This window comes from Helianthus annuus, chromosome 8 (genome assembly GCF_002127325.2).
Source record: "Helianthus annuus cultivar XRQ/B chromosome 8, HanXRQr2.0-SUNRISE, whole genome shotgun sequence".
NCBI classification, from domain to species: Eukaryota; Viridiplantae; Streptophyta; class Magnoliopsida; order Asterales; family Asteraceae; genus Helianthus; species Helianthus annuus.
Window position 1 is genome coordinate 83,530,351 of NC_035440.2, and position 26,138 is coordinate 83,556,488.

The following is a 26,138-nucleotide window of genomic DNA, read 5'->3' on the forward strand; positions in this document are numbered from 1 at the left end:
AGGGAGGGGACCTTCTTCAAGTTGAGACTCTTCTTCAGCCATGAATGCAGAGCAAACAAGAACAAGTTGAATATCTTCGAACTTCTGAGAAAACTTGAAGATCTGATAGTGTTTCTTTGATGATTTGAAAATTTAAAGAAGAATAGAGAGAAAATAAGAGGAATAAAAGAAAGGTTTGTGATCTCCTCTCTTCTCTTCTCTCGTCGACTATATATACCCATCGCATTTAATGCGATGGGTAAACCTGCCGAATTCACCGCGCGCGTAACCTATCAGGAGCCGCCACGTAAGGTGGGATTCTCGGAGTGACAGTTACCACGCGCGCGTGGGCCTCACTCGCCTGACGGAGAGCCAAACCGTCAGTGACAGCATGATGACGGCCGTGTTAGCAGTCAACTCAAACGTCGCCATCAACGACATTTCGCACCAACCTATCAGAATTCAAAATTCGAGGTTTTTCCCGCTCAAATTTACTACAAACTTCATGCAGAAGTTACTCAGGCCGCGCAGCATTCATAATTATCCAATGAACCTGCGAGCTTACACCCAAAAGCAGAGAATTATCAACAGCCAAATCTGGTAGTCGCGCCGTAGTAATTGACAAACACCTACACGCGCGCCGCCCACCAAGATCAAGCAAGAATTTCTCATAGCTAGCACTTTCTTTTTTCTAAGTCCAGAGCTCCAATCACTTATTTTGCGCATGGTGCATCATTGGACTGGGGGACTTGAATGGGCGTGGTCCCAAAAAGCTGCGCAGACCATTCAGGTCGCGCGCTGGACCATACTCCTTACACAGCAAGTTGATCAATCTTTTAGACCCGCGCGAGCTGCTCAAGCAGAGCCTGACCTCGCGCGAGGTCGAAACAAAAGATAACATCAATTTTCATACTTGTGTTCTGAATAAGAGCCTTCAATCCCTAACCCCTGCGCGGGCTAGTTACGTGCTCAACAAGGGTCGCGCAGGAGTTAGAGCGCAAGGCCACTTCAGAAAGTACACAAGGTACAAGTGGCAGAAGAAAGAGCTAATCAGCGTCCACCAGGCTGTGCTCTATCGTGCTCCACGATAGTCTGACGTGCAGGATACAATAAGTACACAATGACGTCTACGTGGCACCAATCAGGGGGCGGCGACACCTGCCCCATGATCTGCACTTACCTGCTGATGGCAGAGGGACAACAAGGCCGACAACAGGGACACGTGGCTCCAATCATGGTGCGCCAGCATCGGAGACCTTCTAGAAGGCACTAACAGTCGATACCAGTGAGACAAGAAGGATATTCCCTGTTTGTTGCCTTCCGGCCCAAGGCCCATCAGCCCATCTCTTCTTACACCTCCCCGGCTATAAATAGAGATCTTCATGTACAGGTAGAACATTCGACACTCTACTCTCTCACTCTTAACACACACTTATTTCCTCAAAGTAGATACTTATTCTCACGCCGGAGTCTGGTTAAGAGGGAAACCCCTCATATTCCCCTCTTAACGATTTAACGGCGTTCTGTTTTGCAGGAAGATCGGATCATTACGGAGCTCAGAAAAGTTAAAGAAAATTAACCTCATATTTGAAATATAAACCAAACTAATTAACCCTAAAATTAGTTCCGTATTTCCTCATCGAGTTTATTCAAACTTATTTATGAGCCGAGCCCCAACTAAAATAAGATCAAGTTCGAACTCTCACATTCTCGACTCATTTGCACAATACCAAACACTCCATAATGATTTGCAAATCCCAAAACACCCCTCTAACTAAATTAGTAAAAAACGGCTCACTTGTATACCATACCCATTTCCGTTAAATCTCCTGACAGAAATAACATCATCACAGTCGCCGTCGTTACAAAACCCTAACTCTACAATGGCGTCGAAATTCGGGATGGCCGGCGGCATACCGGAGCGGCGAGTCCGCCCTGTGTGGGACGCAATCGACTCTCGACAGTTCAAAAACGCACTCAAACTCTCCACAGCGTTGCTCTCTAAATACCCTAATTCTTCATACGCTCTCGTAAGTCCACTCTTCATTCTCCTTTTGTATCGATTTAGAATTAGAATGCATGATTCAATATGCGATACTTTTATCCTTGATATGTCATTGTTAATTTGAAGATTTCATGATTTAATTGGACTTTTGAGAGTTAATTTGCCATATAGTTTTAGTATATTAATGTAATCATGATTTAATTGGACTTTTGATTTAATTAGATTTCATGTTTCTCAAGTACAGTAGAGGATTAGTATTAGTATATTGAAGATGATATATGAAGAGTTAATTTACCATATAGTTTTCTCTAGCCTGTGAATGAGTTTTGAATGAACTTATTAGACGATTACTATACAAATTTAAGAAGTTTTTCTATTAGGATTTATGTGGAAATTGGAGTTTGATGCTAGAGAAACTGAGAATGTAGGATTTATGATTGTTTCACAGATATTTTTTTTTTCTTCCCAAATTGACCTTGTTATTTTGATTACTACTTTTATGTTACCTGTAGTGTGCTATTGTTATTGTTAGTATTTTCTGTCTTGTTGTTTTGATTCCCTTAGCCACACTTTCTGTTGTTTGTTCTATCTAGTTTACTATATGGCAAAAGAAAAAAAATAAAGGTTAATTTTGGAGCCGTGGGTCTTAGTGGGAGCAACGTCTCTATCTTCTTGTATAGAGGAAAGGTTTGCCGTCGTCCCACCCTCCACAGAACCTATCATATGAGTGGGATTTTACTATGTACGTTTGTTTGTTGTCATGTTATTTTGGTCACTTTTGAATCACACATGTTGATATGTCTAGTGGGCGTAAACTAGGATGGTGATGCTCATTTCTTATTCTAAAACACTTTTGAGTTTGAACTTTGAACCTTGTCTTGAGTTATAGGTCTATTTCCATTATTTGTTGGTTTTTATATCTATTAATTTCATATCGATGAGATGCATTCTGAAATCTGAACATCCAGAACAATATATTCATAGTTTCACATCTTGTGATTAGTCTAAACTTCAAAAACTCTGCCATCCTTGGTGTACCCAACCAATATACACTTAATTTACACATGACCACAATTTGGATCGGAACTTTAGAAAACACCGAACACCACTTTGAAATAAATCAGGTTGGAAATCCGATCTTTCTACATTTCTGTTTGTAAATGTTTTATGAAAATATTAGTTTTGTAACACACAAGAAGAGTATGGACTTCATAATTAATCCTAAAAGTTCAAAATTTCATATACTTTTCCAAACACAGGTGAAGGCCAAATTTACCAGATTGGTTTGGTTTATTTTACTGAATTGTAACTCTTTAGGAAAGTTGAATCAAATCATCAATGTAAAACTGGAAGCCAACGTTGGCATTGGTTTAATTTGTTATTTTGTTTGTTCTAATGTAATGCAGGCACTTAAGGCTCTAATTTTGGAGAGAATGGGTAAAACGGAGGAAGCATTATCCGTTTGCATCAATGCTAAAGATCTCTTATATAAGAATGATTCGCTCTTAATTGATGATCTCACATTAAGTACATTGCAGATTGTTTTCCAGCGGCTAGATCATCGTTTGTATTTCTAACACCCTCCATGTCGTTTTTTAATTTAATAAAATTTTTTCAAGTTACATACTTATTCTATATACAATTATACATCATCAGTGGACATGGCTACTAGTTGTTATGAGTATGCATGCGGAAAGTTTCCAAACAATTTGGAACTTATGACAGGACTCTTCAATTGTTATGTTCGAGAATATTCTTTTGTGAAGCAGCAACAGGTAAATGGCATCCCAAAGTATTTTCAAATTTATAAGAGTAAAATGCCATTTTCGTCCCTGAGGTTTTGCCAGTTTTGCAACATTTGGCCAAAGGCTTGTTTTTCCGCATCTGGATCCAAAAGGTTTGAAATCTTGCCATTTTCATCTGGCTCGTTAACTCCATCTATTTTTCTCCGTTAAGTCAGGGGTATTTCCGTCCATTTTGTCAACTTAAAGGGCAATTCGGTCTTTTTCAGGGGTATTCGGTCTTTTTACATAAAGTGAAGAAAACCGAATTGTCCTTTAAGTTAAAAAAGACGAAAATACCCCTGACTTAACAGAGAAAAAAGGATGGATTTAGCGAGCCGGATGAAAATGGCAAGATTTCAAACCTTTTGGATCTAGATGTGGAAAAACAAACCTTTGGAGGGAAGTCGCAAAACTGGCTAAACCTCAAGGACGAAAATGGCATTTTACTCCATTTATAATTTCTTCCAACATTTGCGTAGCTGTGAACGGAAGATTTTTGTTGTTCTAGATAGCTATTAAAATGTATAAAATTGCTGGCGAAGAGAGGTTCTTGCTCTGGGCAGTCTGTAGCATTCAGTTACAGGTTCATATCTCAACTTTATAAGACGATATATATATATAGGGGGGTGTGTGTGTATGTATGTATATCATTTTGTAAGTTATTTATGTTATAAGATATATCTGGATTTGACAGGTATTGTGTGGAAACGGAGAAGAGAAACTTTTGCAGTTAGCTGAAGGGTTACTTAAAAAGCACATTGCTTCTCATAGCTTGCATGAGCCTGAAGGTGCATTTAATTTACTCTTGTTAAATTGTTATTATAATAACAGATTAAGAGACGTCTTACTGATACTATGCAATAAACGATGTTGGTTGCAGCTCTGAGTGTATATATTTCTCTACTGGAACAGCAAGCCAAATATGGGGATGCCTTAGAAATCCTCTCCGGGAACTTAGGATCACTTATGATGATCGAAGTTGATAAACTACGAATACAGGTACTATCTGCTTCTTTGTTATTATTGCAGTTGTAATTACTATTATTATTTTATGCTACTTGCATAATTGATTTATTATAATTCAGATGTAATTATATTTTCTCTATTTAGTCATGTAGCAAAGTGGCCGTGATTAGTAGTTATGACTAACTAGTATTTTGACCCCCCGCGCGTTGCGGCGGCTTCGAAACTTAAAGTAACTCGAACTTATACAGTCAAATATTGGACTTGACTTTTGAATGAAACCTTACGTCAAAACGTAGACCAACTGAAAACGCACATGAAAATAAGCACGGAAACGTATTATATTTGACCTGACTCATTGCCGAAAAAGTTTACGTAGAAACGTAAACGAACTTGGATTTATAACGAAACGTCTTTAAAAATAAGCACGTAAGAAAATAGTGTTTTTTTTACGTTAAAGAATGGTACCATGTGTTGCGGTGGAGTCGAAACGTAAAGTAAGTTGAATTTATACCGCCTGGTGAAAACGTATTATCTTTGACCCGACCCGTTTCCGAACAAAACGTAGACCAACTATAAACATAATGTAGATCAACCAAAAATGTACATAAAAATAAGCACGAAAACGATTTATATCTGACCCACTTACATAAAAATAAGCAAGTAAAACCTGAGGGGGTCAAAATGACATTTTACAAAGTTTTTAGAAAGCTGAGGGGTTGTAAGTGGCAATGCTAAAAGTTGAAGGGTTGAATACACAAAAAGAAAAAAAAACTCATGGATGGCATTGTTGTAAGTATGGCAAAAAACCAACAAAAAATAGAGGTGTCTTCGGTACTATTCTTAAGACACCCTCTTTTGTCGTATTAATAATAACATTATTTTCCATTATAATATATTATACAGGTCGACAAAATTTGTTGGATTTTTTTGGAAGTTATTATGTAATTGTAACCGTCATATTTTTGTTGCATATCTTATATACCTGTGCTCTTTAACTTACAAGTTGACAGGGGAGACTTCTTGCTCGGGCAGGTGATTTCGATGGAGCTGCAGATATATTTCAGAAAGTATTAAAATTATGGTACATCATCATTCTCTATTCAAGCATCTGTTTATACAACTACAAGTCTGAAACAAAAAAAGTCTTAAAGAATAACGCCATTTATAATTTGCCCACCAAACGTATATAAAAACAAATACACACGAGGGTATACTTCTATATGGATATCGAGTGCCTACAGTCATACCTGCAACTGACACATCATCACTGATTATTTTTATTTGCAGTCCTGATGATTGGGAATGTTTCCATCATTATCTCGGCTGCTTGCTGGAAGATGACAGCAGCTTGCCTGTTTTGACTAAGAGCTCTTCCATTCGGGTGTCAACATTGACAGACGGTCAACACAGACACATAGCGGATGACAAGGCATGCTCTTATTACCTTTACAGAATTACAAATCTCATATATTTTAGAGTAAAATGCCATTTTCATCCCTGAGGTTTGGCCCTTTCTCTGTGAAGTCAGGGGTATTTTTGTCGTTTTTGTTAACCTGAAGGGTAATTCGTTCTTTTGAATCCTTGTACATTATGCTAAATGCTTGTACATAAAGTGAAAAAGACCGAATTGCCCTTGAAGTTAACAAAAAAGACAGAAATACCCTGTCTTAATGGAGAAAAATGGATGGAGTTAACGAGCCGGATGAAAATGGCAAGAATTTAAACATTTTGGACCCATATGCGGAAAACAAACCTTTGGATGAAAGTCGCAAAACTGGCTAAACCTCAGGGACGAAAATGGCATTTTACTCTATATTTTACTTTCTTACTAGTCATTCAAGTTTATGTTTTCTGATACAACATATCTACCTGTACAGTTTGATATTTGCATATCAAAGGCCTCCGATTTTGTAGAAAATCTAATGACAGAAGTAGGTAATGATTCCATAAGAGGCCCGGGATTAGCAAATCTTGAAATTGAAAGGAGGAAAATAATGTATGGAAGGGGTAATGCTGAAAAACTCATGGGAGATCTTGTTTTGTATTTCTCTAGGTATGTTTTTTATATTCGTGTTTTTTTGCGTGCTTATTTAATATTTTCCGATAAAACGAGATTTTATTTTCTGAACTTTTAATTGATATCTGAAATATACTATAGGTTGCACAAGATACCTGAAATATACTAGGTTGCACAAATAGTCGTTTTTGATTTTTATTATTATCGTTACAACAGGTTTGGACATTTGGCTAGCTTTACAGCTGATGTGGAGGTCTTCTTACAAATTCTACCCAGCGATATGAAAAAACAGTTGTTAGAGAAGTTGGTTAAATGCATTGATTCTTCATCAACACCATCGAGAAATGTTCTTGGTCAACATATAACGTTTTTTAAGATAAGAGAACTAATCGGTGACCAGTATTCACTTCCCGTTGAAGGTAAATCTTATAATAACAAACTAGGTTTGCAATCCCGTGTATTACACGGGTTGATAAATGTAATGGTATATACTTAGTAATAAAAAAGTTATGTTTTGGAAAAAAACATATGCATTGCATGGTTGAATAAACCCGTGTATCATACTAATAGAATAAAATATAATGTAATTTTTTAACATATACAGTCGTCAAAATATGTATTTAAAAAAACATTGACGTGACAGTTATAAATTTTGTTAAGTTAATTTTTAAAACATTATTTCTTTCAACTGGGTATTAATTTTGTTTTTTTATTACCACTTATCTTTTTTATTATTTAACATATTGTATTTTTACCATTCTTACCATCCAACCACATTAAATATTTAAAATTTCTAAGAAATCACTCACAAACAATTGTCATCAATATTCTTCATTTTTAATATTTAAGCAACATAATTTTGAACTTGGTGAAGCTTTTAAGTAAAAAAAAAACACAAGTTTGTTTAATAAATTAATAATTAATTTGATATTAAATTGATTTGGTTAATGATATAATAACTATAACTATCGTTAATTAAAAAAAGAAGTATTCATATAAGGAGAGAGAGGCGGGTAAACGAAAAGTAGGTGGCTCCAATGGATGACACATGTTCCCCATGGTTTTCTTTTATTATATAGTGTAGATATAGATATGGATATAGATATAGATTACAAAAATGTTTTTAAACTTTTTTGACTTTTTCAAAATTAATATGGCTATTCGTTGTTGCACAGATCTTGTGGGATTTGCAGTTCAAATGACAGAAATGTATTGTCGAAACCTTCCCCTTTCAAAGGACTTGGATGTACAAGAGAGTATGTATGGTGAAGAGCTTCTATCTATGACATGCAATGTGCTTGTTCAGGTATCAACTTGATTTCATATTTGTTTAACATTAACTAGTGGGTTATACCCACGCTAAGTGGCGGCGGTACCGACGTTCGGTCGGTATCGGTCCGATTTGTTTCGTCACCTGTACAATACCGGTTGAAACTTAAAAAAAACACGTTACTTCCGCGTTACACGGCGGCGGTACCGTTTCGTTACCTGTACACTGCAAGTTGGAACTTAAAAAAGCACGTTACACCCGTGCTACGCGGCGGCAGTATCGTTTCGTGACATGTACAATATAGGTTGAAACTAAAAAAAGCGTTACACCCGCGCTATGCGGTGGTGGTACCGACGTTCGGACAGTGTCGGTTCGTTTTGTTACGTGTACAATACCGGTTGAAATTTAAAAAAACACACACAAAAAAACACCTGAACAAAAACAAAAAAAAAGACAAAATAGTTACATACCGTGTTACGCGGCGGAGGTACCGTTTCGTTACCTGTACAATGTACAATATCGGTTGAAACTTAAAAACACGTTACACCCGCGTTACGCGACGGCGGTACGGACCTTTGGTCGGCGTCAGTCCGGTTCGTTACACGTACAATATCTACTGAAACTTGAAAAGAAAACAAAGAAAATGGAAAACAGAAAAAGACAAAAAAGCACTATTCATCCCAATGTTTGAAATTAATACATATAAGGAATATAAGTAAAATACATATAAGTAATTACTTATGTCTTATTTTTTAATCTGTTATTGAGAACGTAGTTTCTTTATTTCTTGTTGTAGTTGTTTTGGCGTACAAAACATGTTGGTTATTTGTTGGAAGCTATAACGGTGTTGGAGCTTGGTTTAACTGTCAGAAGGTTATAGTTTCTTCTTATATATTCATCTCCATATAAAAAACCTTCATAATTATTGAATGTTTTATTTTATCTTGCAGATATGTTTGGCAGTACAAGATTTTGTTGTTACACTTGTATTCTTATTGGAATGCTCTTCCATTAGCGTATGAATGGTAATGTATTTCACTAGTATTTAATTTAGGACTTTTGGTGCTCATTTATTATTTATTTATTGCTACTGTATTTAGGTACAAATTATTGGATGTCAAGAACATCCTCCTGGAAACCGTCTCACATCTTATTTTCCCGCAAATGCTAGCATCGTCACTGTTGGTAGATACTAATGATCTTTTGAAGGGTTACTTGCGGTTCATGGATGATCACTTCAGGGAATCTGCAGATCTTACTTTTCTTGCGTATCGTCATCGAAATTACTCAAAAGTATGGATAAATTACACATTTATATATATATCCTAGCAGGGGAAGGTTCTACGCAGAACACTAAATATTGCGAGAACACGCAAAACAAAATGAATCACTCATTTTTTCAATACTAAAAACCTAAAAAGTAAATGAAAATGTTATAAATGTAAGATTTATTGTTTCTCACACTAGAATTTAAAACAAAATATGAAAAATCTTCAGTTTTTAAGTAACCAACACACATGTAGGTTATGTGTAAGCTAAATTACCTACATGTATGTAGACTATGTGTCGGGAAAAATATATGATTTTTTATGTATATATAATACACATATGAATGTAAGAAACATAAAATTTAAGAATTATGAACCTTAAATTCCAAAATTTAGTGATTTAGAGTTGTTCTTTTTGTTCTCGCAATAATTAGTGTTCTGTAATGATCCTTATCCTATGCAAGTAAGCTATAAGTATTCCTTTTTTGCTTCTATAGGTAATTGAATTTGTTCAATTTAAAGAGAGATTGCAACGATCCAATCAGTACTTAACAGCAAAGATCGAAGGGTCAATTCTACAACTAAAACGAAAAGCAAATAGCATAGAAGAAGCAGAGGTATTTACTATTTTTACCCCCCACAGGCCACATCTGTGTTTTATTCCGCTTTCATGTAGCAATATTGAAGTGACATTTGTTTTCCTTTTCTAGTCTGTACTTGAAAGCCTGAATAAAGGAAGTGACTTTCTTGATATTTCAAGTGATATTCGTTCCAAGAAGTTGACCTTCAATGAAGATTTGAAGTTACGGCCTTGGTGGACCCCATCATTAGACAAAAATTATCTCTCAGGACCGTATGAAGATATTTCACATTATCCTAAAGAAACCGCGGTACAAACGGCGATTTTTTATTATTTTTTTAAAACATTTGTTGTGAATCAATCTAAAGTTGGACCCTATTTAACAAGCATTTGATTTTAGCTAACCAATTTACACATTATTTAACTTCAATAACTAACTTCTTAGTTCTTATCACTAAAGGAAGTTATATTTTAACATCGTTTTAATCTGTTATAGCAGGATGAGGCTAAACAAACCGAAGCAAAGTTGACAAGACTTGAGAAGAGATCACTACTTCCACGAATGATTTATTTGTCGATACAATGTGCTTCATCATCAACAAAGGGAAATTCCAACGTTAATGGTTTTGATTCTAAAGATTTTTCAGAACTCAAATCCTTGCTTGAATCATATTCAAAATTTTTAGGGTTCCCCTTCCTGGATGCGGCAGAGTTAGTTATTTCTGTTTCTCATGGTCAGAAGTCCCTTGAGGTAAGAATAATTAAATTTTTTTTAGTGTTTTCTCGCATAAACTGTCAATGTTCCTCTTTAGTCATTGTATCCTTTTTTGTACATCTGAGTTGGTAATAGACGGTTGTGTCCTGTTTGGGTCATTTTGTAATTGGTAAGCTTAACATATAAAATAGACTACGGCATTATATTTAAGATTTAGATTTTTACACATATACGTATCGTCTTTATTAATTTATTTAAAAATTCTCATTTTGACTGTGGTTTTATGTGTACAAAATGACCCAAACGCTATACAAAATAACTCAGGTGTACCCAAAAAACTTAGTTTTATTAGTAAATAGTCAAATATGGTTACAATTGTATAATAATATTTCTACAACAATTTGAACAAAATGATTTTGGAGATTCTATGCATTATAATTGTGCTTTTGCTTCCTTGCAACATGTTTTAGAGTAAAATGGCATTTTCGTCCCTGAGGTTGGTCAATTTTGCAATTTTTGTCCGAAGGTTTGTTTTTCCATATCTGGATCCAAAGGTTTGAAATCTTGCCATTTTCACTCGTTAACTCCATCTATTTTTCTCGTTAAGTCAGGGATATTTTCGTCCGGTCTTTTTACATAAATTGATAAAGACCGAATTGCTCTTTAAGATGACAAAAACGATGGAAATATCCCCGACTTAACGGAGAAAAATGGATGGAGTTAACGAGCCGGATGAAAATGACAAGATTTCAAACCTTTTGGATCCAGATGCGAAAAAACAAACTTTTGGACGAAATTCGCAAAACTGACCAAACCTTATGGATGAAAATGGCATTTTACTCTTTATAATTTATTTTAAATCTTACCTGTAAAACAGAGCACCCCATTGTAGGTCCAAATTACTACCTTCGCTTTTTTTTTTTTTTGTTTTATTTTGCCTCTGGTATATTTGAAGTTCTTTGCATAGGAAGGATGCTTTTTTTCATAGATTTAACTTTGTAAATCTTAACATGAACAGGAATTTTCTTCTAATCTAATCGACTGGATTAACTTTGCGGTATTTTTAAACGCCTGGAACCTGAATCCTCACGAAACAAACATCTCAGACCGGCACACGTTCCCCATTAATTGGCAAGTTTTATGCCGTCTATTAGAGAAATGCATTTCCGAAAAAGTAAATTCCACAAAACCGTTATTATCTTCTCCCGGAGCAGATCTTTCCATATTAATCCAATTAGTGACCGAGCCATTGTCGTGGCTCGGGCTCATAATCCAATCGTGTGTTCGGTCGTCTCTTCCATCTGGAAAAAAGAAGAAAAAAGGCGGTCCATCTGACCAGTCAAACAGTCAACTATCCAATACGGTCAAGGAGTCAATCACATCACTATCTAGCATGATAGATATAGTTGCTAAATGGTTAAAAGAACAAATTGATAGACCTATAGATACGGATGTTGACTTTTTGCTTACTTCCGTTCATGGCGAAGAAAACGATCACGGGCCCGGGAAAGTCGTCAAAATTCTTGAAACTTTGGTGTTATCGGTTGATGATTTGGAAGTCGGTGATCGGGTTAATCGGGCAATTAGGTCTTGGAAGCCTGTGGAAGTTGCACGGAAGATAGTAACTGCACAAGGAACCGCTTTGACAGAGTTTTTTGATATTTGTGAGTCGAAATTGAAGGTTTTGCAGGCACTAAAAGGCCAAATACAAGTTTAGAGTATAAGATTGCTGGTTGCTTGATGAGTTTCTTGTACACTAGATGTTACATTTAATTGAGTTCTGAATTTTTTGAGGTTTCACAGGTTTTTGTTTTGTATCAGCAGAAATTTTGGATACAAATAATCTTTTGATGTGTTGTATATTTGATTGAATCAATTTTAGAGATTGGTTTTTTTGCCTTTTTGGTTATTTACATCATTCATGTATTTTTGTTATATTAATAAGATATACTGCATAAAAAAACTTTGTCACCATCTTGCAAGTAGCGGTGCAAACGAAATGAGCTGAGCCCGAGCTCGTTTAATTTATGAGAGGTCGAGTCCAGCTTGGTTTATGTTTAAAGCTCGAGCTCGGCTCACAAGTAGTTTTTCAAGCTCGGCTCGTTTATTATTTATTATATAATTTATATTAATTATAGTCATTATTTTTCATATATTTATAAATAGTATTATTACCATTTAAATATATGTTTAATATATTAATTAAATAAATATAAATAATGAGTTTGTTTAGGCTTGCGAGTTGTGAAGCTCGTGCTCGGGCTTGTTTAGTAAACGAGCTTATTTTTAGGCTTGGTACAGGCTCGAGCTTGTTTAAGCTCGACTCGTTTCAAAGTTTTTTCGAGCTAAACTCGGGTAGCTCGCAAGTAGTTTGGCTCACTTACACCCCTCCTGTATTTTTCACCGACTGTATCACTCACCGGTACCCGCCCGGCCGCCCTCTAGGTGTGTCCCTGTGACAGACAAAAATACATTGCCCTCTGTGTTAGCCAAAAGTTGTTTAAAATGGCAAGAAATAATGACAGAAATGAATAACAGTTAGTGGTTGCACCAAAACCCTCTTTTGGTTCAGTTAGACCAGGTTGCCTAATTAAGATTCTTTTTTATTATAATAATTAATTAATACATACACGTGTCAGTTTCACCAATAGTTTATGTAGATTTCTACCGGTCATAATAACTACTGTAATAGTAATAACTAATAACAATTACAAGACAAGATTTTGTAGCTGAACAACATTGTTTGAAAACAAATCAATTATTGCAATTTTATTAGATGATGTTGACCTTGTATTTATAAATAGTAATAAGGTGACAGATTTTCCTTAAATGGTTGAGAAGGACAAGTAAGTAAACCAACCCTAACCAAAACTCAATATTAACTAATTGTCTAATTAGTGATAGTCCCTAGTGATTAAACCACCTCTTTGAATTGCTTGACCCAACCCAACCCGACCCGTTTTAATCTAATATATGACCCGAGTTGACTCAACGGGTCTAAATCATTACAGTCCCGCTTACTACTTTATTGTGTGATCCAAGCTTGATGCGTCGTTGTGGCCCTTGTTGTTCTAATCCATAACTTTATACGTTTAGGCCGCGCTCGTTTTAACATTGCAATTTTATTAATACTAAATGGACACCTATGTACCAGATCCATGCAACAATAAATAATCAGTGCATGTTTCATGTTAAAAAAATAATAAGACTAGTGGTTGCACCAAAATCAACCAAGCTTTCTCTTATTCTAACTTCACTATTGACTTAAAACCTAACCCCATAACAAACTATGTCTATATATACCACTCTTTACCACCATCTAATCACAAAACATATCTTATCACTTAAAGTGTTTAAAAGCAATATCCACATGATGTCGATCTCTCGGGCTCTTTTGCTGAGCCTTTTTGTATCCTTTGCTTTTACTACATTCGCCGAAATACATAACTATGAGTTCAAAGTAAGCTGATTCTCAAGTTATAAGTTTTTCATTGGTTCATTAATAATGATTCGTATTGCTTTGTTTGTTTGTCACAGGTTCAAGAACAAGCAGCAACAAGACTATGCAAAAACCATAGAATCGTCAACGTTAACGGCCAATTCCCAGGACCGACTATAAACGTACAAAACGGGGATACCCTTTTTGTTAAAGTCACAAATGCTGCTCCTTACAATGTCACTATCCATTGGTAAAGTTCTATCATTTACATGCATTTCCAATAGTGTTAGGACTGTTGCGACTGATGCTATAATGGTTTCGTTGTCCTTTTCAGGCATGGATTACGCCAACTGCGAAACCCTTGGGCTGATGGGCCTGAATTTGTGACCCAATGCCCAATCCGACCAGGAGGAAGTTACACATACAGGTTCACCATCACAGACCAGGAGGGAACATTGTGGTGGCATGCTCATAGCCGATGGCTACGTGCTACGGTCTATGGTGCACTTGTTATCCGTCCTAAGTCTGGTTCTTCGTACCCCTTTCCAAAGCCCACAATCGAGTTTCCTGTTATTCTAGGTACTTACGTTTAACTAACTTTTGGTCTTTGATTAATTTTTTGATTTAACGAATCGTTTTGTTCATCGATGATGCATATAGGCGAGTGGTGGGACCGAAAAGTGATTAGTGTTCTACGCCAAGCATTATTCAGCGGTGCAGCACCGAATGTATCGGATGCTATCACTATTAACGGGCAACCTGGTGATCTTTTTCGATGCTCGAGCCAAGGTACTACAAGGCTTTCAGTGAAAAAAGGAGATACAGTTCTTCTTAGGGTCATCAATGCTGCACTCAATCAACAGCTCTTTTTCAGTGTGGCTAACCACAAACTAACTGTGGTTGCCACCGATGCGGTTTATACCAAGCAATTCACAACCAATGTCATCATGGTCGGGCCGGGTCAAACCACAGATGTCCTCCTGACCGCTGACCAGCAGCCGGGGCGCTATTACATGGCTGCACGCGCTTATGCAACTGCTCAAAACGCGCCTTTTGATAACACCACCGCCACCGCTATCTTAGAGTACAAATCCGCAACTTCACAACCAATTTTACCACAACTTCCAGCTTATAACGACACCAACACAGTCACCGCATTCTCAAACCAAGTAAAGAGTCCTGGGAAAGTATCAGTCCCTACGAAAATAGACGAGAACCTGTTTTTCACAATGGGGTTCGGGTTCTTTAACTGCACTCCTGGACCTAGATGTCAAGGGCCTAACAACACACGGTTTGGTGCTAGCATGAACAATGTATCCTTTGTACTTCCGAACCGCGTGTCTTTACTTCAAGCTTACACACAAAGGATTCCAAACATCTACACAACAGACTTTCCACCTGTTCCACCATTGCAATTCAATTACACTGGCAATGTCCCTCGCGGGCTGTGGCAGCCCGTTAAGGGGACAAAACTTTATAAGCTAAAGTTTGGTTCTAGTGTGCAGATTGTGTTGCAAGATACATCCATCTTCTCAACTGAGGACCATCCAGTTCATCTTCACGGATATCATTTCTATATTGTTGGTCAGGGTTTCGGTAATTTTAATCCTTCGAGTGATCCTGCTAACTTCAATCTTGTTGATCCACCTCAAAGGAATACGATTGATGTCCCGGTTGGAGGATGGGCAGCTATCAGATTTGTAGCCGATAATCCAGGTAAACCAACATCAATCTATGAATAATGACTCTTTAGTAAACAATATAGAATCTTTCATCTCTTCTAGATCATGGTTTTTTGACTAAAACATGAAGCTGATCATTCTTGAATGTTTACAGGAGTTTGGTTGATGCACTGTCACATAGATACTCATCTTGCATGGGGATTTGCAATGGCGTTCATCGTTGAAAACGGAGTTGGGGAATTAGAGACGTTGCTACCTCCTCCTTCTGATCTTCCTCGATGTTAAGATCACCATGCGGTTTCTATGTTTGTGTGGCATCATTAAGATTTGTTTTTCTTTACTCACTTTGCTTGATTCTTTGGGCAAAGTACATAGCATTTCTCATAGGTTTCAGATTCATCATAGTTGTTTAATCTATGTATTCTTGTGTGTAACTCCTTTTGTTTACAAAAACAAACAGAAATATAGAATGATTCATCAGTTGCTATAGTGATTTGAAATCTTGTTCTTTGCTAGCTGTTAGTAACATCAACTTATTAATATGTTAACCTGTTCATAAATACAGTTAGTCTATATTAGACACAAAATGTAAACAATGGTAGCTAGGGATATATAAGGTATCGTACAAACCCTTATCAAAACCATCATTACAAACACAAAACAGTCTTTTATAGTGGTATCAGAGTCAAGCCGTCGTCAACCACCACATCGCCGGAGACACTCGCGGAGACACTTCACATACTGAAGGGGTGTCACACAACTCCCACAAGTTAATTTGATTTCTTTACAATTGCCTCTTTGACTACATTGATGACTCCGTTCTCTGTCCCGAAAGATCCTTAGCAATTGCATCTCATACAACTGCAGCTCTCACTATTCATCCCAATTCTACAATGTGGATTTTTAATGATGCACGTGTTCACATGATTATTATCTCCACTGTTATGGATGCATCCTTTGCACATGTTCAAGGAACAATTGCTCGTGAATTATGGGAATCCTTCGCTCGTGCTTATGTTCCACAAACTGCTTCATGTGAATACACACTTAAGACACAACTTCTTAAGCTTAAGATTAAAGGGGATGAGACTCCACTCACTTATCTAACCCGTGCACAAGAGTATGCATCCGCACTTGCTATTAGTGAACCGGTCAAAGACAAAGACGTGGTCTTGTATGTTATCTCTGGATTGCATGAGGAATACAACGACCTCAAATCCATTGTACTTGCACGTTCATCTTTGTTGATGTTAAATGAACTATATGGTATTTTTAGTGATCATAATAATATGGTTATAAAGCCATCACAATTGGCTTTTGGATTAGCCCCTACTATCCACACTCAACCATCACAACAACTCATGATTCTTACACAAATGGCAGCTCAACATGGCTTTCAACTTAAGCCCAAACCTGCTCCTCAGGTTTTTCACAGTTATCATTTGCCTCAAATTCTGCCAACAACGAAGTATTGGCTGCAATCCTTTCTCTTGGGCATGTAATTATAGTATGGTGTACGGCATATGCAAAAGATGTGGTATCGGTCACATTTCGTTAGCTACCCCAACCGTGCTCAAACAACCATTCGTGCTCGTCCAATGGCCCACCATGTATATGTACGATCTATCGGAGGCTCCACGTGGTACCTAGATACAGGAGTCAATAGTCACGTGACATCAAACTTGGCAAGTCTTGACACTTATAATGCATATCATGGTAATAATTTCCTCCATGTTGGTAATGGTATAGGTCTTCCTATTCTCCTTATCGGTTCGTCCAAAATTCAATCCTCACAAGTTTTTTTAACATATCTAACATTTTTCATGTTCCTGAAATAAAAAAGAATCTTTTGTATGTTGAAAAATTAAGACAGGATATCAATGTTTTCATTGAAATTCATTCTTCCTATTTTGTTTTGAAGGACGAGTCTACACGCACTGCCTGCTCATTGGTCCAGTGATCATGGTCTTTACAATCTTCATCCTTTGCATCTTCATTCAATCAATAAGCACGCATTCTCTACCAAACCAACATCCTTAGATGTGTGGCATTGCAGGCTTGGTCACCTACACGATCAACTTTTTAAATTTATGCTTTCTAGTTGTTCTTTACCTATAAATAAAACCTCACATCCCATTTTCTGCACTGCTTGTCCACTAGCAAGTCCACAAAACTACATTTACCATTTTCTAATTTTTGCAGTTCCAATTATTTTGACATGTTATATTGTGACTCTTGGGGCCCTACACCTATTTTATCTTCTGATGGCCATCACAACTTTATGTTGTGTGTTGATCATTTTTCTCGTTAGATGTGGATTTTTCCCTTGGTCAACAAATCTGATCTTTACAAAATCTTTACATACTTTGTTCAAATGATTACACGCCAATTTAACACAAAAATCAAACAAGTTCTAACAAACAGGGGGGGGGGGGGTTAATTCAGACCTTCGACAAATTCCTTTACATCTCTTGGTATCATTCATCGTTTATCTTTTTGTATACAAGTGAAGAAAATGGTTTTGTCGAGCTTTGTTATTGACATGTTGTTGAAATTGGTCTCACTCTACTTGCACAATCATTTGTTCCCCAAATGTTTTTGGCACTTTGCTTTTGATATTGCTGTCTATCTTATCAATCGCTTGCCATCTCGCACATCCTCCAACAAAACTCCATTCGAACATTTCTCCTGTCAATCAAATAGTAAAAGAGAAAGACTGTATTGTATTATTTTTAGAACAATAGGAGGTCCTGTATAAATAGGACATTACAAGACATATGTATGGAAAAATAATCAATCACATAAACTTGGTAAATAAGAAACTAATCTCTGCTAACTTTATTCTCTAAGATTTCCCCGCAAGTTAGGGCGAGGAATGACCTGCAACTTGGACCGTAGAGCCAAAAATCTTTGAGAAGCTAAGGGCTTGGTGACCACATCGGCAATTTGATCATTGGTAGATATGAATTTGACATTCAACTTTCCTTGTGCAACTTGTTCACGAACGAAATGGAAATCCACTTCCACATGCTTGGTACGGGCATGGAAAACTGGATTTGCTGGAAGATAAGTTGCTCCTAGATTATCATACCAAGGTGTAGGAGAGTGGTTGACTACACCAAGTTCTTGAAGCAAAGACCTTAGCCAGATTAGTTCAGCTACAGTGTCAGCAATTGCTTTGTACTCTGATTCTGTTGAAGACCGAGAGACAATTCTTTGTTTTCGTGCAACACAAGAGATAAGATTAGAGCCCAAATATATTGCGTATCCCCCCGTGGATCAACGGTCAACAGGGAACCCAACCCAGTGCGAATCAGAGTAAGCATGGACAACATCTTGAGACCAATGAGAATCCGAAAAGGCCTGCAACCACGAACCTGAGCCTTTCCGAAATAGTAACCCAAACTGAATAGTGCCTATAAGATATCATAGGATTCGTTTCACAGCTACCCAATGATTTTCAGTAGGTGTTTGCATAAACTGACAAACTTTGTTTACTGTAAAGGCAATGTCTGGGCGCGACAAGGTGGCGTATTGAAAAGCACTAACCGTTTGTCGGTATCTAGAAGGATCATCAAGAGGTGGACTATCATCAGGTAACAACACATGAGATGTGCTCATAGGGGATGCAACAGGTTTGCAATATGACAATCCAGCCCAGTGCAAAATATCCATAATATATCACCTTAATCCCTAAGAAATAGTGTAACTGACCAAGATCTTTAACTGTGAAAAGAGAGCTCAGGCGACTGATGATATCATTGATAGCAACAGGTGCATTTCCAGTGATGATAATATCATCTACATAAACAAGAACATAAACAATGGTACCGTTAGAGTTTAAAATGAATAATGATGAGTCAGTATGAGATCCACAAAACCCCAATTGTTGTAATGCCATAGACAGCCGAGTGAACCATGCACGGGGAGCTTGCTTTAGGCCATATAGAGATTTGTGTAGTAAGCACACATGATTTGGTTTGTTTGGATCAACAAACCCAGGAGGTTGCTTCATATAGACTGTTTCTTGAAGATCCCCATGGAGAAAGGCATTTTGAACATCCAATTGCCGAAGACCATTAATGTGTAACAGCTAATGACAGAACCATGCGAATCATGGCCGGTTTAACAACCAGACTGAAGGTCTCATGATAATCGACCCCTTGTTGCTGGTGAAAACCTTTTGCAACAAGCCTTGCTTCATAGCGGCTAATTTTTCCATTAGGATTGGTCTTTAACTTGTAAACCCATTTACAATCAATCACATTCGTATTTTTGGTAGGAGGAACTAGTGACCATGTCCCATTCTTATGAAGTGCTTCCAACTCCTCAACTATGGCAATACGCCACTCCAAAGCTTTGTTGGAAATGGTAAAGGAGGTGGGCTCGGTAGGTAGATTGGGTGAAGTAGTAGTGGTGTAGGCAACAGGATTGTATCGGTTGGGTTGTTTTGGATTGGGTCACAGGTTGGCTGGGCGTGGTATGGGGGTGGAGTAGGCTGCGGGTTTGGTTGAGGAGGTTCGGAGGTAAAATCTGAGGTGGTGGAGGTGGTTTCAGTTGAGGGAGGGTTGGCTGGGATGGGTTCGGTTGGTATGGTTGGTTCAGTTTCGCATGTGGGCTGGTCGGTTGGAATAGGCTGTGTTGGAGCGGGTTCGGTTGGAGGTGGGTCAGGGAAGATGGAGATATATGGTAGCTCGGTTTGTGGGGGAGGTGGGGTGGTTACCTGGTTGTGGTATGGGAATACATGCTCATTAAATCAAACATGTCGGGCAATGTATATGCGTCTTGAAGTCGGGTCAAAGCACCTATAACCATGGTGAACAGGGCTATAACCAAGGAAGACACACGGAGTTGATTGAAAGTCCATTTTATGACGGTTGTATCGACGAAGGTAGGGAAAACACTGACACCCGAAGACTCGAAGAAATGAGTAATCAGGTTTCTGTGTAAAAAGATGTTCAAATGGAAATTTATTGGATGAGACTCGAGATGGTAGTCTATTAATCAAGTAGACAACCGTTTCAAAGGCAAATTGCCAGAACTGCCGAGGAAGATGGGGCTGAGCTAAGAGGGTAAGCCTAGTTTTCACCACATGATGATGATGACGCTCAACAATCCCATTTTCTTCACTCGTGTGGGGACACGGGCGTCGGTGAAGTATGCCAAGGTTGTTAAAGAATTGTGTGAGGCTACGGAATTCTCCTCCAATCAGATTGAATGCTTTTTAGTTTTTGTTTTAAATTGTTGTTTTGCCATTTTTATGAAATTGGTTAAGACAAAAAAGACATCCGATTTCTGTACTAACGGGAAAAACCACATGTACCTAGAGTGATGATCTACACATAACAAAAAATAACGATAACAATCAATAGATAAAGTGGGCGCAGGACCCTAAACACCGCAATAAACCAAATCCAAAACATTTGTGCTACGAAAATTTGAATTGGATAAAGAAAGTTTTGAAGACTTGCCACAATGACACAAAGTACATAAAGAAGATGATAGTTTATTTGAAACTGGTAAAGAACAATGTGAAATAATAGAACGAAAGATTTGATCATGAGGATTCCCTAAACGTTGATGCCAAATGGTAGAGGAAGCCTTGACAACAATGAAGGCGACTTCTGGAAGAGATTGAAGACGCGGAAGGCGATGGAATATAAGCCCCGTTCACTTGGACCCCTTAGGAGGGTAGTGCGTGTAGACCTGTCCTTCATAACAAAATAAGATGAGTGGAATTCAAAGAAGACATCATTATCATGACAAAATTTTTGTACAGATAATAAATTCTTTATAAGTGCGGGAACATGAAGAATGTTGTTTAGGTTAAAGGTTTTGTGAGGGGAATAAATTTTTGTGGAGCCAATGTGAAAAATAGGTAGGGAATTACCATTACCAGCAAAGAGAGAATCATAACCATAGTAGGGCTCGGCGTTGTCGAGACTAGATAAATCTGGGGAAGAATAACCATTCGCTCCTGTGTCCAGTAGCCAGGTGAATCCAGACTGAGATGCAATGTCCGAGTGAGCTGCATAATTGGCTTGTTGGTTTACACGGGGCTGGTTGGTTTGAATAGGGCACTGAGAAGGTAGGTGACCAATACCACAACGATTGTAGTGGCCATAAACCATGTTTTGAGTAGAATCCCAAGCAAATTGCCCACGTGCACCGGTGTTTTCACGGCTGCCTCCACGATTTTTATGATGAAACTAACCGTGTGAGGCACCCCGAGAACTGCGAGTACTACCTCGATTGTTTCCGAAGGACCTGGCTGCAAAAAGAGCTTGTGTTTGTGAACCGGAAGCCCCTATGGGGTTGAGTTCATAACTAAACTTGGCTTCCATGAGTTGTAAGTTGTGAAGTTGTTGTTGCACAACATCAAGTTAGGGTGGTTGGGAAGATTGGGTGGCTGCCGTGGGAGGGGTGGTAGCAGGCAAGAACGCCTGCTGGTTTGGTGCAGCAGGTGAGCTATGAATTTTGGTAATCATGTAGTCATGATCACTAAGGAGGCCATGAAGTTCATTGAACTGGACAGGAGGAAATCTTGCCAATTAGTTGCCCTTGAGGCCGTTATATTCTTCCCGGAGTCCAGTAAGGGTCAGCATAACTAGGGGTGCAAACGAGCCGAGCCCGAGCTCGACCAAGCTCGAGCTCGTTTAACATATGAAAGCTCGAGCTCGAGCTTGGCTCGATTCGAGCTTTATTTCTGAAGCTTGAGCTCAGCTCGAAGGTAATTTTTCAAACTCGAGCTCGGCTCGGGCTCGACTCGTTTAGTATTTTTTAATTAATTCATATTAATTATAATTATTATTATACATATAATTTAGTTATTTTTTATATTTATATAAATGGTAATTATTATTATACAAATATATGTTTAATATACTAATAAAAAAATATATAAATAAAAAGCTCGATTAGGCTCGCGACCCGGCTCGAGCTCGATAAGCAAAGCTCGGGCTCGGGCTCGTTTACTAAACGAGCTTGTTTTTAGGCTCGGGCTCAAGCTCGAGCTCGTTTAAGCTCGGCTCGTTCGAGTTTTTTTCGAGCCGAGCTCGAGTAGCTCGCGAGTAGCTCGGCTCGTTTGCACCCCTAAGCATAACTATATCTTTGTCTTTCATCGGCTCCCCAATATTGGCTAAAGCCGTGGCGTATTCTTGGGCTCGGCTTAAGTATTCAGCTGGTTTCTCATCACCTTTCATGGTGATTATGATGAGTTGACTTTTTAGGGTAAACTCATGAGAAAAATTAATGGGTGCATAGGCATGTTCTAATGAGAGCCATATATCACGAGAGGTTTTACCTTGGACATGTTGGAAGGATTCTTCAAACACAGTTGATATAATCAACATACGAACATGGGCGTCATTAGCGAGCCAATGGAGATAACTTGGGTTATCAGTTGTAGTAGTACCTATTGTGGCCTGCTGCTGTGGGTATGTTATAGTTTCATCTACATAGCCGAATAAGTTGTGAGAGTTCAAGAAGGGTTCAATGATTGTCCTCCAGTGACCATAGTTGGTGGGTTTTAGGGTTAAGGCAAATTTATTGGAATTGTGGGTGGTTTTCTCTTGATTTGTTAGGGCTGTGATGGCTGCCATAGTTGTTTGAGAAGAAGAAAGGGCTGACAATTTTGGTTTCTTGGCAGTAGGGAGCTTCGGCTCTGTTACAGGCTGGTTAGGGTTTCCTGTAGGTTCGGTAGCCGTAAGTTGTGGTTGTTGATTTGGCTTTGATACCAAATCAAATAGTAAAAGAGAAAGATTGCATTGTATTATTTTTAGAACAATAGGAGATCCTATATAAATAGGACATTACAAGACATATATATGGAAACACAATCAATCACATAAACTTGGTAAACAAGAAACTAATCTCTGCTAATTTTATTCTCTAACACCGTCGTTATCCCGACTACTCTGTTCTTCGAGTATTCATCTATCAATGATTTCCTCACCTTCTGCCCTAAATCCTCACAAAATGGATTTTCGGTCTACTTCCTGTATCTTCCTTGGCTACAGTCCGCAATATTATGAATATCGATTCTTCGATCAAACAATTGACGAGATCTACATTGCTCGAGATGTTCAATTTCTAGAACATAACTTTCCATTTTAAAATACATATTTCTTCGTTTCTCCGTTTTTCCTTCAACGCCTGACTCCAACTACTACACATCCTTCCCTGTTTCACAATCCTCTTTGTCAATCATCAATCTTCACAAGCTCCTTCTCCAACCGAACCAAACACTCCTTCACCATCACAGCTCACTCCTCATCCTCCTCATCCTCTTCTAACAACTCCGCCGTCCTCTCTTAACACAACTCATTCAATATCTTCCTTGAACAACTCCTCCTTCTCCTCGTAGTCATCCTTCAAATCTTCGTTTAAATCCTAAACCTCATGTTCCATACACTCATTCTACAAATCTTACTTCCTCTTCTAACCCACCCACCTACCTACCACTGAACCATATTCCTTTACCTCTACAAACAAACATCCCGAGTAACATCAAAAGCCATGGCTAAGGAATTTAAAGCACTTTTCAAAAATGCTACTTAGACTCTTGTACTTTGTCTTTCCAAAACTAATGTTATTGATTTAAAATAGGTTTACATGATTAAGAAAGACCAAAATGGTGTGATCACCTTTTACAAAGCTCAACTTGTGGCCAAAGGCTTTCGCCAACCATCAGGTATTGACTTCAAAGAGACATTCAGCCCAGTGGTCAAATCTACAACCATCCATGTGCTATTATCACTTGTAGTCATGCAACAATGCCTCTACATCAGTTAGATGTCCAAAATGTGTTTCTACATGGCGATCTTACTAAGCCAGTCTACCTAAAGGAGCCATTGGGATTTGTTGATCCCAAACATCCGGATCATGTTTGTTAATTACACAAGTCATTATACGACCTCAAATAGGCACCTCGTGCATGGTTTCACAAAATGTCTCATTCTCTTCACACGATGATGGGCTTTCATGGGTCTAAAACTGATCCATCACTTTTTACTTATAAATCTCAAAACACTCTTCTGTATATCCTTGTTTATGTGGATGACATCATCATCACTGGTAACAACCCCATGGTAGTTAAGCGGGTCATACAACAACTCAAAAATGACTTTACTATCAAAGATCTTCCATAGCTTGTTGGCTTTTCTGATTGTAATCTAGTTTCCTCTCCCATGAGCACTTCCGAGGTGCCATCACTTGGGGCCAATCCCTTTATATCTGATCCGATCAAATTTTGTCAAGTTGTTGATGCTCTTAAGTATGTCACTCTTTTACGCCCGAACATCACTTATGCGGTTAACAATATTTCTCAATACATGCATGCTCCATCTGAAAATCACTAGTCTTCTTCTAAACAAATTCTCCCAAAGTTAAAGGGCCCAATTGATCATGGGCTTCACATTCGGCACAATTTTAGATCCCACTTTCAAGCCTTCCCTGATATTCACTGGCGTGGTTCCTTTACCCTATGTGCCTTCTCCAATGCTGATTGGGCTGGCTACCCAGATGACTGACGATCCATGCGGGGATTCGCCACATACATGGTGTCACACCCTAACCGATGGGGGAAACATCGGGCGCGACACTGAGCGAAACAGATTGTCCAGAAGTTTCCATAACAATTACATTTACCAAATATTTTAAGTAACACGTCCCATACCATGTCATATAAGATAATATAATTATTATAGACAAAATCTAGGCAATTTGTTCTGTTCCGACAACTCAGGTTTCATTAGTACAGACAACTATTTGTTGGTCACTAAGACTCTTTCCTAGCCTTGATTTCCAAGCAAATAGACACCTTAAGCACCTGTCACATACGTTAAAATAACAGTCAATACACATAGTGTAAAGGCGAGCATACAAGTTTGATAATAGCATATAGAGTTCGAAATAGTTTACGCATAACTAGCATGTACACTGAGTAAAACGAAGCATGTTAGTTATCGACATGAACCTATCGTTACCAATGACTGCGGGTTGACTGCCCAAGGCAGTTCGCAATACATGATCACCACAGTAATCCATGCAAGTAATTGTCCTTAACAACCCCCGTGTGAACGGGTGCTGAGTCCAAACTATAGTACTATCGTTGCTAAGGCAGGTAGACAACATTCCATGTGTAAACATAACAAACAAGCATTCATTAAGTCACGTATAACATGTGGTAACGGTTAGCGTTTAAAGTATTACGTAGTGTGTTTGATGTGATTTAGAATAAGTAACGTATGTAACACCCAAAAGTACGAAAGCAAAAAGGGATCGAGTATACTCACAGCGGTTGATGGATTGAAGGGAGCACTTGAGAGTAAGGTTAGGCTGAATAGTTCGATAGCATAATGATAAGTAACGCGTAAAACAAAAACAAGTGTTGGTGGGTCGAACGACTGGTCGGTCGGATGGTAGTCCGATCG

General features: G+C 38.1%; 2 protein-coding genes across 4 annotated transcripts; both read left to right on the plus strand.

Moving 5' to 3' along the window:
• The first annotated feature begins 1,720 nt into the window (after positions 1-1,720).
• Positions 1,721-12,483, plus strand: LOC110873230 (N-terminal acetyltransferase B complex auxiliary subunit NAA25). Of its 3 annotated transcripts, none has more exons than XM_022122163.2 (18): positions 1,721-2,009; positions 3,391-3,547; positions 3,641-3,759; positions 4,277-4,351; positions 4,463-4,556; positions 4,649-4,767; positions 5,745-5,815; positions 6,022-6,163; positions 6,612-6,787; positions 6,968-7,170; positions 7,927-8,057; positions 8,818-8,894; positions 8,972-9,046; positions 9,122-9,314; positions 9,787-9,906; positions 10,000-10,179; positions 10,366-10,620; positions 11,603-12,483. In XM_022122163.2, exons 1-18 carry the CDS (start codon positions 1,863-1,865, stop codon positions 12,299-12,301), a joined length of 3,033 nt encoding a protein of 1,010 aa, XP_021977855.1. In that variant the 5' UTR covers positions 1,721-1,862; the 3' UTR covers positions 12,302-12,483. The 3 variants fall into 3 exon arrangements, with proteins under 3 accessions (XP_021977855.1, XP_021977856.1, XP_035832555.1); XM_022122164.2 differs by having other exon boundaries at positions 10,369-10,620; XM_035976662.1 differs by lacking the exons at positions 1,721-2,009; positions 3,391-3,547 and having other exon boundaries at positions 3,672-3,759; positions 4,261-4,351.
• A 1,444-nt stretch (positions 12,484-13,927) lies between these two features.
• On the plus strand, positions 13,928-16,205 carry LOC110873231 (laccase-3). Its single transcript, XM_022122165.2, has 5 exons — positions 13,928-14,044; positions 14,122-14,273; positions 14,358-14,602; positions 14,684-15,739; positions 15,860-16,205. The coding sequence occupies exons 1-5, from the start codon at positions 13,955-13,957 to the stop codon at positions 15,988-15,990; spliced, it is 1,674 nt and encodes a 557-aa protein (XP_021977857.1). The 5' UTR covers positions 13,928-13,954; the 3' UTR covers positions 15,991-16,205.
• Positions 16,206-26,138: the final 9,933 nt, after the last annotated feature.

What these genes read in the sequence shown, in the direction of transcription:
- LOC110873230 (XM_022122163.2), top strand. Translation starts at nt 1,863, where the DNA reads ATGGCGTCGAAATTCGGGATGGCCGGCGGCATACCGGAGCGGCGAGTC. An exon ending in GTCATCGAAATTACTCAAAA is followed by an intron (nt 9,315 to 9,786) that starts GTATGGATAAAT and finishes TTGCTTCTATAG; the next exon opens with GTAATTGAATTTGTTCAATT. An exon ending in ATTATCCTAAAGAAACCGCG is followed by an intron (nt 10,180 to 10,365) that starts GTACAAACGGCG and finishes AATCTGTTATAG; the next exon opens with CAGGATGAGGCTAAACAAAC.
- LOC110873231 (XM_022122165.2), top strand. Translation starts at nt 13,955, where the DNA reads ATGATGTCGATCTCTCGGGCTCTTTTGCTGAGCCTTTTTGTATCCTTT. An exon ending in TACATAACTATGAGTTCAAA is followed by an intron (nt 14,045 to 14,121) that starts GTAAGCTGATTC and finishes TGTTTGTCACAG; the next exon opens with GTTCAAGAACAAGCAGCAAC. An exon ending in ATTTGTAGCCGATAATCCAG is followed by an intron (nt 15,740 to 15,859) that starts GTAAACCAACAT and finishes GAATGTTTACAG; the next exon opens with GAGTTTGGTTGATGCACTGT.